The sequence below is a fragment of the Marmota monax genome, unplaced genomic scaffold (assembly GCF_021218885.2).
Source record: "Marmota monax isolate L192 unplaced genomic scaffold, Marmota_monax_Labrador192_F-V1.1 WCK01_AAM20220418_F8-fsc00055, whole genome shotgun sequence".
Taxonomy (NCBI): Eukaryota; Metazoa; Chordata; class Mammalia; order Rodentia; family Sciuridae; genus Marmota; species Marmota monax.
The window spans coordinates 9,687,856-9,700,399 of NW_026695205.1; the positions used below are offsets into that span (position 1 = coordinate 9,687,856).

General features: G+C 36.1%; 1 protein-coding gene across 6 annotated transcripts in view; it reads right to left on the minus strand.

Moving 5' to 3' along the window:
* Dcaf6 (DDB1 and CUL4 associated factor 6) overlaps window positions 1–12,544 on the minus strand; it is a 111,419-nt gene that overhangs the window by 2,326 nt on the left and 96,549 nt on the right. For all 6 annotated transcript variants that reach the window (XM_046429978.2, XM_046429976.2, XM_046429981.2 and 3 more), the window contains 4 exons: window positions 5,843–5,981; window positions 3,948–4,104; window positions 3,287–3,375; window positions 1,494–1,599 (listed from right to left, as the gene is read on the minus strand). In XM_046429978.2, the coding sequence (XP_046285934.1) occupies window positions 1,494–1,599; window positions 3,287–3,375; window positions 3,948–4,104; window positions 5,843–5,981 (491 nt within the window). The remainder of the gene's footprint in view (window positions 1–1,493; window positions 1,600–3,286; window positions 3,376–3,947; window positions 4,105–5,842; window positions 5,982–12,544) is intronic.

The window sequence follows — 12,544 nt, forward strand, 5'->3', positions numbered from 1 at the left end:
TCTGATGAGGATCCTTCATTAAAAAAATCACAGCTGTGTGGGAGTGCTGGGGAATGATACTGACCAAATTATATTGTCATATTGTGTAGATGCATGAATATGTAAAAACAAATCCCATCAGTATGCACAACTATAATGCACCAATGAAAAAATGTGGAAAATAAATTTTTTAAAAATCACAGCTGTAGCAGGATGGAGCTACTGTTTAATTCCTTGGACCTCCCAGGAAGTCTTCTGAAGGATTACAGTAAGCAAAGGAAGAAATGTGGCCTGGGATCAGATCACCAGAGGACTGCATGCCTTAGCGACCTGAATACGTCACAGGGAAGAAATGAATGGGTCAATGAAGTAAGGGCTTGGAAGCTGGTTTCAAATTCAGGCTTTTGACATTTATTAGATGTGTGATCTGGTGCAAGTATTAAAAATAGCGTACTTTGTAAAGGGTTGGGGCTGAAAGAGGATAAATCTCTGAAATGATTACATAATACTTAACATATATGTACTCTATAAATGGTAGCTATTATTACTAAACAATCAGTCATATCTAATATGAAGAAATCATGAAACCAGTGAAAAGAGATAAATACTGTTTATAATGAATACTGAACTTTTTCTGTTGTTGTGAATACAGATTCTTCAATTTCCTCTTAAATCTTAGCTGTATTATATGGATTTTTGGTTTATCTGTGGCTCTGAATCTCAGTTTATAATATAAAACAAAAAAATTGAAAAAAACACTAAACTATCTGTTAAATCTTAGCGTATTACAATGCTTTTATCTGGGCTGTTTTTAAATAAATCTATTAAAGTATACATATTTCTGGTCACAGTGGTGCACGCCTATAACCCCACTGGCTAGGGAGGCTGAGGCAAGAGGATTTCAATTTCAAAGCCAGTCTCAGCAACTTAGGCCTTAAGTAACTTACTGAGAACCTGTCTCAAGATAAAAAATAAAAAGGGCTGAAGATGTAGCACAATGGCTAAGTGCCCCTGGGTTCAATCCCTGGTACAAAAAGAAAAAAAAAAAAAAAAAAAAGAAAAAAAAAATATATATATATACTATTTTAACATTTTAAGGTTTATGGTACAGTCTGTACTCTGAGGAGAAAAAAAAAAAGGAGCTGATAAAAGTTTCATTTTGGGGCTGGGTATGTGGCTCAAGCAGTAGCGCACTCGCCGGGCATGCATGCGGCCCAGGTTCGATCCTCAGCACCACATACAAACAAAGATGTTGTGTCTGCCGAAAACTAAAAAAAAAAAATAAATATTAAAATTCCCTCTCTCTCTCTCCCTGTTTAAAAAAAAAAAAAAAAGTTTCATTTTGACCATTTTTCAATATAAATCACTGCTAAAAGGTCAAGTGTTCATAGAAATCCTAGTTAAGTTGCTTTCATTTTGTGATATTAAGGAAATTATATAAATCCCTTTGAAGTAGAACTTTTAATAAGATGTTGTACAAATATAACAATATTAATAGAATAGTAAACTCTTACCAGCTCGGATGTGATTCAGAGAGGCTAACATCCTCAGCATGAAAGAGGCTGGGACGGTGATGGTGTTTCTGGTTTCTTCCAGCATCAGCTCGTTGCGGGTTATGACCTACAGGCAAGGTAAGCAACCATGTTGACAGAGTGGCTATCTGCTCCCAGAAGATGAAGGAAATTCTAAGAAATTAGTAGATCCCAGCAGGAATGATTTCATTTGCCTTTCAGCTACTCAACAGCAAATAATTAGTTCACCTTGTATTTAAAGGAGGAAGATCAGAGAACACTCTTTTAACTAGCAGAAAGACTAAGAGGAAATGTTGTGACTGCTTAGAATGTTCAGAGTTCAAATGAGCTCTTCAGTGCTGGCTCGTGTCCAGATCAGTCTTTGTGCTGATTTCTCATTCAACACAACGTGTTAAACTGTTATCCCTAGTCATGTACGTGTATCCCTTGAGAAGATGCTATTCTGAGACAAAGTAAAAAAAGAAACTTTTGGGCAAGCTTTGGCAATAAACTGAGTAGCAAGAATAGTACCCAAATGCATAATATTCATGAATAGCTACGGACCGAATGTGTAATCATGAGCAAAGGGAAGAAGAGGAATAGTAGAGTATGTGGTAGGAAAAGAAAAGGAAGAAAGAAAGTGTCAGAGAAGATGTAATCTCAAAAGTTCCCCTATGATGTAACAACCGTCCCACGTTCATCAGGGTTGCCCGTGGGCCCTGTACAGACCTGTCCTGCCTACCATTTCCATCCAACTGAGATGCTTTGTCTACATACTCTGAGGTTCATGCACACTGACGGTCCATCTACCTTACAGTCTCTTGGCATGTGCGAAGCCTTGTGCTCAAAGCTCCTCTGCTCCTCTGCTCCTCGTCTAGTTCCCAACATCTCTGGGGGAGACCTCCCCTTCCCATCTACCATATTTACCAGCACAGTGTTCCAGCTTCAAAACAAAATGTATACGTCTCTGATACTGATCCCATTATAATCTAGTTATTTGTTTATATGCCTTTCCAACTAGACTTTAAGTTCTATCTTTTTAAAGTCAGCACTATGACTGACAAATACCATGTATTTTATAAATCTCTATACAATGAATATCAGCATAGGTGGTAGCTTGTGCTGTGAACCGTCCATCTTGGTAAAGTAGTGCTTTCCAACTTACACTTTTAAGAACAGACCCTCATTTTCCTAAGAAATCTCATACAAAAACCCACAAATAAAAACCCTCATTAAAGTTCGGGAGGAGTTCAGTCTTCCTATCACCTGCTTTTTCTCCCAATTCCAAAAGAAACTGAGAGCTTTACAGAACTTAGTTTGGAAATTTCTGCTTCAACAAGAAGCTAAGGAAAATTTAAAATACAGTAATTAAGGAAAAGATTCTCTAATCATTTGTTCTGTTATCAACTGATTCCAGAGGAGACCATTTCCTTTTTAAGAAAAACAGAAAATGTCTATGATTAGGGAGGGTAGCTTATAGTGCACAATTATTTTTAAAAGGACAGAATTTCTTAATGATTTTTATCATAATTAGCACACCAGCCAAATCTATTTGTCTTAAACCACGACATACCTAATCTGATAGTACTAAATTTCAATAATATAATTACAAGACACCATTTTGGTTTTAACTCTCTAGTCTTATAAGCATGTTTTATCTTAATTTTTCTTTATAAGAGTTTACCTCATTAACTGCATTAACTTGTTTTATGTTACTAATAAACTGCTTTTTCCTTAGAATAGCATGCTAGGAACCAATTAAATATGGCCTATCATAAGTATAATAAAAATCTTACTTCATCAGCAAGTTTTCGGTTAAAAATCCTTGACTCTTCTAGTGGTGACCAGATTTTTATGTCATAATCTATGCCAGATGAGGCTAGAACTAGAAATAAAATGTACATATTAGTATAAAGCTTAGAAATATGCCATTAATTCAAGACATGAACATATGAAGCATATATATAAACAGCAAAATCCAGCTTGAAGGGATACCATACCTGTTCCTTTGCCTGTTAATTAAGAATATAAGATAATATATTTTGAAGATCTCTGAAAAGTAACCCTTGAATAAAACTTTAAGACCATTTTGAAGTCCCTTAAATTTCTGCTTATTCGCTGCTGTATTGCAAGACACATGATAAGGTCAAGCATAAGAGTAAGCCAATGCTCTTTTGCTCTGGTAAATTAATTCAGATACGTGAAGATTAAATAGACTTCTAGGTTCTTTGGATAATGCCAAGTTTAGTCCTTCCAGACATCTATGACTGATGAGATCAAATGTAGGAGAGCTACTAAAGACACTCTTAACCTGTTTGCTTAGCCATTCTGCTGCGGCAGACTGTTCGAAACGCAAGCATAGCACACTCAGCTCCAGAGGCACTCAGCAGGACACTCTGGGGGATGCTCGCATTGTACAAAACCAGGAGAGCACAGTGCTGAGGAATGGCGCCTTACTGGGGTCAAACGGATGTGGCTGCAAGCAGTTCACCACATGGTTATCCGCTTCCAGAAGCATCAAGTGCTCGGCTGTATGCCGATCCCAGATGAAGATGTGGCCACAGTCGGAGCCACTCATCACAAAGTTAGCGCCCCAGAAGTTGGCTTCTTTTATCTAAGGGTTTAAAAAAAGTGAATTATAATAAAATTCAAATTAAAGATACCAAAACAAGATCTATTCTATTCTTACGTTAAAAAAAAAGAAAGAAAGAAAGAAAGAAAGAAAGAAAGAAATTAGCTTGGAAAAACAAAAAAGTTAAAAACCCGAAGAATGCCTTGGTCTTCCAGCATGAAGTCATTAGCAGGGATAAGACAGAGGCAAGGTCTGCAAGGTGCCCCTGACAACAGACTTGGCTTTGTTGGATACTATTTTTATAGCACCCGAAACACTATTTGGCATGGAGCAGATACTTTTCTAATGACTGCTAAATGAATGAATGGGATTTCTGGGTTTTGGCAGTATAATAGAAATTTATTTATGTGTGTCGAACTCTCAAAATTGTTCCATTTTTCGCTTTATAAGACAATTAAATGATTCAAAGAAAAAAGAAATTGTCAGCAGGTGCAGTAGTGCATGCCTGTAATCCCAGTGGCTCAGGGGTTAAAGATAGTATGATCATGAGTTCAAAGCCAGCCTCAGCAATTTAGAGAGGCCCTAAGCAACATACTGAGAGACCCTGTTTCGAAATAAAATATAAAAAAGGGCTGGGAATGTGGCTCAGTGGTTACACACCCCTGGATTTAAAATTCCCTGGTAACAAAAAAAAAAAAAAAAAAAGAGAAAGAAAAAAAAAAAGGAAATTATATTTAACTAAAGGAACAAAAAATACCATTCTTTTTCATTAGCAATCAGAAGCTTATACAATTCAAGATCTTGGAAAATATAAACCTAAGTACATTAATGAAGCAATAAGAAAAAGCAATATGAGATACTAGAATGAATATAAACAAACACAAGAAGGAATACAACGACATCTTTTGATAGACACATGAATGAATCATCACAAAAACCTTTGAACTTCAGATCAGGATTTTAAAAAAACATCTTTTCTGCAGCTGCTACTATGCCATGTTTGGTGCTTACTCAGAAGAGGGGAGCCAGCTTTGATGGCACTTGGAGCTACTGCTGCATTTAATACTTGTCTTCTTTTTAAAATCCCTTTCCCTAATTATTTTCATCTAAAATTTTTACCAGAAAAGTGAACAAAACATAAGCTGGTTACTGCTATTAAGGAGAATCCTTTAAAAAAGTGATTCAACTGTTAGTATTGATGATATCCACAGAGACAACCAGCTTATTATTTTCTCACCTCAAAGTTAATTTCTACCTACATCCTAAAGAAAGCAGGTTAAGACAGATTCTGTCATAATACATGATGGTTCCAAGTAGTAGTTTTATTCAAAATCCTGAAAGGCTCTATTACTAAATGTCATAATTAAAGTAGTTTGTTTCTATTGTGTAATCAACCTGGATGTCACAAATCTAAGTTCTTCTTTCCAAATCTAACAAAGGTGCTAATATATGCTTTAAAAAAAAAAAAAAACTATAGCAGGTTTCCTGGTAGACATCAAGTACGAAAGAGCAAAAAAGAAAGTAAAGCCATAGCAACCTGTGTATGTTATAAGAAAGATCAATAAATATTTATTCAGAAGGGTAGAATTTTCTTATAAAAATAATGCTCTTCCATAATATGTCAGAGGATTAAAAGAACCATGTTTGAATAAAAAGGTAACTGAAGGTTCAGTGTTATACTGAAACCATGCTGGCCATGTAGGAAGACCAGTCATTTTGGGGAAAACGTTTATATAATGAAACTGCTATTTCACCCAAGAACGCCAGGAGCATTTGGTACCATTGTCCTGGAGTTGCGATGACCCTTGTAAACCATCTTTACTAGAGGCCTTCTAATGTTCAAAGTATCCAGTTCTTCCATTTCTTTCCTTTCTTTTCTCCGCCTGAAGAACTCCTGAATGCGGGCAACAGCAGAGCGCCTGTGTATTAGTATTAGAACAAAACAGAAAAATTAAAAAAAAAAAAAATTTCACTGGGCAGTTCAGAACGACAATGAGGAACTTCATAATACAGTGACTCCAAGACATACTTACATATATTATTTCAAGAATGCACCCCCAACCAAAAGCATAAAAAGGCAAACACAACAGTGAGACTACATCAGACTAGTTGAGTTACTATAACAAAATATTTTAGTTAAGAGGTCACTTAGAAATTTGGTACTCATTGAAAAAGTAAAGGAAATAGCATGCGACACACTGGTTTTTTAAAAAGCTACCTTAGAAAATCAGAATACACACAAAATTCATGTGCAATTTTACTACAAATAAAATATTTCCTAGTCAACATTCTCTATCCTCTTCATATTAGGAAAAATAAAAAGTGTAAAGAGAAACCAAAAGAAACTACTAGTCAGACATAATAGCAAGTGATAAACTAATAGTTTGAGATTTAAACATTGTTTAAATATGTTCCAAGAACAGACTAGTCAGGAAAAAGAGAATAAATATTAATACATAAGGAATAAAAAACTTTGAAATACATCCTTCTATATGAACTCCACACAGGAGCAGAAATCTGGAGCTACTAACACAGATTTACCCTCCTAGGAAATGAGGCAATGATGGAATTGAGGATTCAACTCTTTAAACTGATTTACTTGTAGAAGAAACTCCTCCTAACTTAAGTTATTACATAATAATTTTGTAGTTTGAATTTGTTACTTAAAATATTTTTATTTTGACATAACAGAACAACAGTTTATTTTAAAAGCCTACAAATCAGAAAGAAAAACAAACTACATAACATTAATACACAAAAAAATGTTCAGTTTCACTAATAATAAAATTAGCAACAAATTACTCTCTTTTTAAATTTACCCAATTGAAAAGATTTCCCCATCTATCAGAGTCAAGAGTGTGGGAAACCATGCCACACTGTAGGAGTTTCAAAGACGTTCTACCATCAAAAGAATGGACACTGACTTATCCTAAACACTCCACGAAGGACAACACACACACAGGAAGGCCTAAAACCACAGGCCCACAGTCTCCCCCATGGGACAGGCCCATCTGCCAGAACCAGCACTGGCGGACAGAGCATGACAGAAGTCCACATGCCTTCATACCTGCTCCTTTGAGGAAAAAATTGTCTTTTTCCTTAAAGAAAAACAATTTACCGACTTAAATTTTTTTTAACCATGTGTTGATTTTGCTTGTTGGTGATGTTTAATTAAATGGAATCATACAATACATATTCTCTTGTGTCCATTTGTGTGTGTGCGTGTGTTTGTGTGTGTGTGTGTGTGTATCGGGGATTGAACCCAGGGGTGCTTAACCACTGAGCTACATCCCCAGCATTTGTTTATTTTTTTTATTTTGAGACAGGGTCTCACTAAGTTGCTGAGGCTGGTCTTGAACTCACAATCCTCCTCTTAGCCTCCCATGTTGCTGGGACTACAGGCGTGTGCCACCACGCCCAGCACATGTCCAGCTTCTTAGCTTCATCCGTGTTGTTACATTTAGCTATAGTTCATCTTCTTTGCTGTAGAGTATTACTTTGTGTAAATATATATTAATCCATTCTACCACTGGTGGATATGGGGCGGTGGGAAAAAAGTGTGGGAAACCATGCCACACTGCATATTGGACGGTAAGTTTTGATTACTGTTCATTATTATCAACATTTGTTTGTCTTTTGGTGAACATATTTACATTTTTATATTGGATACATACCTCAAAGAGTAAACTACTAGACACAGGATGAGCATACTTTTCAACTCTTAATAGATATTCCCTGTTTTCCAAAGTGGTTGTACAAATTTAAACTCCCATTAGCATGTATTAGAGTTTCAGTACAATCATTTTTTAAGAAAAAAATTAAATATATTTAAGGCTTAAAACATGTATAAGCTTTGACTGAGTATTTTACTTTGAAAGTGTAATCTGTATTAAAGCAAATATGCACATATACAGATATCTTTTTTCATCATAGAACTGTAAGTGACAAAGACTGAAGAAAATCATCTAAAATGTTCAGGTAGAAAGGACAGTTTAAATTATGACACAGTCATACCATAAAATATCTGTTGCCAATAAAAATGGTAAAAAAGATCCATAAAAAACGACATGAAAGATACTGAATTCAAGACACAGGCTCAACAATAATTCATAGGAAGCAAATGTACACATGCACAGGAAAGGATTGAAGAGAGGAGTGAATGATTGGTAAGTTGCTAAGTGATTCTATATTCTGTACTTCCTTTTTTGGGGGGTACTGAGGGTTGAACCCAGGCGTGCTTGAATAGTGAGCCATATCCCCAGCCCTTTTATTTTGAGTTAGGGTCCCACTGAGTTACTGAGACTGGCCTTGAACTTGCCCTCTTCCTGCTTCAGTTTCCTGAAGTGCTGGAATTGCAGGCATGGCCACCACACTTGGCTGTACTCACTTTTACATAAAACAAAACATCACACTCTACGCTATTCAGGCTAATTAGAAAAGTGTTTAAAACTTTCTCTGGGGTTGGGGCGTAGCTCAGTGGTAAACATCTGTCTGGCATGGGAATTGATCCCCAGCATCATGGGCTGAGGGGTAGAGATGGGGAAGAAGATGAAGCAACAAAAAATTAAAAAAAAAAAAACACAATCTAACCTTTTTCCTCTAAGAAGGGAGACTATGCAGAAGGTTCAAGTTAGATCTAGTTAGATCTAACAACCAGACAGGAAGCTGACTTGTTTTAGTTTTCTAATTATCCCTTTCTGATTGGGAGGGAAAAAGTGGGAAGGATTGTGAGGTCAAATGTTCTCAAAAGAGACAAAATTAAAATGGTTGGAGATCTATCCCTTTTTTCCTAAAGTGAAAGAGATTAGAAAGAACACTATGAATTAGTTAGCAAGTGGTTAGAAGGGGTTGTAGAGGTACCTCTAGAATAGACTAAGTGCTTAGCATGCTCATGACAAGTTCCTGGTTTCAATTCCTAGCACAAAACAACAACAAAGGTGATTAGGAAGAAATTAATAAAGGAAAACCTCTTTCACTAAGAAACTAGAGTAGGCAGCAGAGGAAATAACCTTGCTGATAAGCAAAAGCTTTTAGAAGCTGTAAAGGGAAGAAGAAATTATGTGGGACAGGTTAAGAATTTATGAATGGCATCTCATGTAATAAGAATAAATGTGGACAAAATTAAGGCTGTTATTAATGAAGTGATAATAATCAATAATTAGAACTATACCAAATCATAAAGGTTCATTTGAAAGTTTTGCTATATAAATTGGTCTAATTTGCTACTTAACATTTGTTTGGTTTAACTGTCCTATCAAAGAATCTTTTTTAAAACCTCCAAGTTATACAGTTGTTATGTAGTTTAAATTAAAAAATTAGATCACCTACCGTGAAGGAAAATTACAAAAATTATAAAAGCAGGAGAAAAAGCTTTAGGTGCAAAATTTCAAACTAGAAGATACAAAGTGACAACAGATATTACAACTATACACACAGTCGTGTAAATATCCTACTCAGCTAAAAGTTGTAAAGAAACGATAAACTCAGATGCACTGAAACAACTTTCCTAGAGGACACTTTATAAGAAACACTGAACAACAATTGAAAGGTCATTGAAAAAAATAAATTGGTAACATATCACTTTGCAAACTGATAAAAAAATTAAATGATGTTTACATATGAAGAATACCAATTAGCAAATATTTATTAAAACTTATTTGCAAAATTTTTCTGAGACTATTTAGCTATAATCAATTAACAAACAAACAAACATGGTACTAGAAATTGAACCCAGGGCTTCATGCATGCTAGGCAAGTGCCCTACCACCAACCTGTATCCCCAGCTCCAGTTATTACTTTCATGACATGTTATGTTCATTTGGCATACAACTTAAAATCATAAAAGACATTACATGGCTAAATAAAAAAAGGAAAAGTTGGAGGTAAATAATAAAGTAATAAATAACAAAGTACATTCCAACCTAATGGAGGAAAAAATATTAATGAAAATAAAACAAAACAGCTGGATGCGCTGGCCCACACTTGTAATCCCAGTGGACTGGGAGGCTGAGGCAGGAGGATCCCAAGTTCAAAGCCAGCCTCAGCAACTTAGCAAAACCCTGTCTCAAAATAAAAATTAAAAAGGGCTGGGGATATGCCTCAGTGGTAAAGTGCCTCTGGGTTTAGTCCCTGGTCCCCACCCTGCAACCCCCGAAAATAAAGAAAACAAAAAGAGAAGTAAAAAGTTTGAAGTCAATCCCAAAATAGCCATAATCATAATAAATTCCAATTAACTGACCTATGGAGAAAGAGTCCAGAACATATCTAAAACATAAGGATGAGAAAGGCCTAAAAGATACTGAGCAAATACCAATTAAACTAAAGGCGGGACAGGTGCAGTGGTGCATGCCTGTAATCCCAGTGGCTTGGGAAGCTGAAGCAGGAGGATCTTGAGTTCAAAGCCAGCCTAAGCAAAAGTGAGGTGCTAAGCAATTCAGTGAGACCCTGTCTCTAAATAAAACACAAAATAGGGCTGGGATGTGGTTCAGTGGCCAAGTGCCCCTGAGTTCAATCCCTGGTATCAGCTCCCCCACCAAAACCAAAACAAAACAAAACAAAAATAAAAAAGGAAAGGCAGCATAGTATGTTAATCAGACAAAGCAGACTAAGGTCAAAAAGAGCATTAAATACAGAGGCTCAATTTTTGATACAGGATGGAGGGATACAAGGAGGAAGATTTGCCATGTTTGTCTCAAAAATGCATTGATGAAAACTATAGAATGCTAAAGAAAGAAATTAAGAGAAAACCTTAGAAGATGGAAAGATCTCCCTTATTCCTGGATAGACAGAATAAATATTGTCAAAATGAGCACACTACCGAAAGCACTATACAGATTTAATATAATTCCAATCAAAATCTCAATGACATCCTCATAGAAATAGAAAAAGCAGTCATGAAATTCATCTGGAAAAATAAAGAGACCCAGAATAGCTAAAGCAATCCTTAGCAAGAAAGTGCAGCATGTGGTATCATTAAACCAGACCTTAAACTATACTACAGGGTAACAGTAACAAAAACAGCATGGTATTGGCATCAAAACAGACTGGTAGACCAATGGTACAGAATAGAGAACACAGAGACTAACCCACATAATTATAGTTATCTTATATTAGACAAAGGTGCCAAAAAAAGTACAATGGAGAAAAGATAGCCTATTCAACAAATGGTGCTTGGAAAACTGGAAATCCATCAACAAAATGAAATTAAACCCCTATCTCTCACCACACACAAAATTCAACTCAAAGTGGATCGAAGACTTAGGAAAAAGCCAGAGACCCTGCATCTAACAGAAGAAAAAGTAGGCCCAAATCTCCATCTTACATTAATAGATAAAGAGAAGGAGCCACACAGGGACAGCAGCAACACAAACTAAGATTTTCAGAGGTTGAACGGCTCCTTCCTCAGTCAGATCAGGCTGCAAAGCGCAGGCAAAGCTCTGTCCCTGCCCTCCCTGGGCTGGGCTGTGTTGTGAATCAGCTGAGCCGAGAGCTCACAGAGGACAGAAGATGTCTCGTCACCATCACCAGCATCCATCAGTAAGTGCACAGCTGGCTCTTGAGTGGATAAAACAACTATATCAAAATTGACTCATCCAGGAATTTCAAAGTGCCAACAAACAGCACAAGAATATCAGTAGTTTTTCTATTTTGGAGAAACATTTAAAAGAGAAAGACTGAGTGAATCTGAAGGACATACAACTAACCTAAGGAAATAAAATGTAGATTCCTGACTTATATTTTTATTATTAAAACTCCACAATCCAGAAAATTCTGTTTCTAAAGGTTCAGCAAAATTTTGTAACTCCAAGGTTAAATTAAGAAGACATAAGAACCAGAAATGGTCTATAAACCACATTTTGAAAAATACCGATTTGTCACATTTAGTAAAGAACTAGGCTAACTATAAGCATACATCCATTAGGCAGCATTTTTAAAATATAAATCATCGATTACTTTGCCTGCTGTTTTCAACATAGTAAACCATTTTATAGAACACCCTATAGACAGCTGAAGAGGCACAAAGTATTGGTATTTTAGGTATTGTTAAAAATAGCTTGCTGGAGAACAAAGAATCTTTGGCATAGAAAAATCAAAGATTGGAGAGGACTGATTTGTTCAGACTGGGAAAAAATGACTTAAGGGTTTGCTGGGTGAGGTGATACACCCCTGTAATCCCAGCGGCTTGGGAGGCTGAGGCAGAATACCTAGTTCAAAGCCAGTCTCAGCAAAAGTGAGGCACTAAGTAACTCTGTCTCTAATAAAATACAAAATAGGGCTGGGGATGTGGCTCAGTGATCCAGTGCCCCTGAGTTCAATTCCCAGTACTCCTTCCACTGAAAGACTTAAAAGGTAATTCAGTTGGCCTAACAAGGCTAATAAAAGACACTGTTCTAAAAACAAGACAGGAAGATGACTAGAATTACAGCAGGTGGATTTTGAATATGTAGACATTCTTTTCTATACAGGTATAAAACTCTAAACA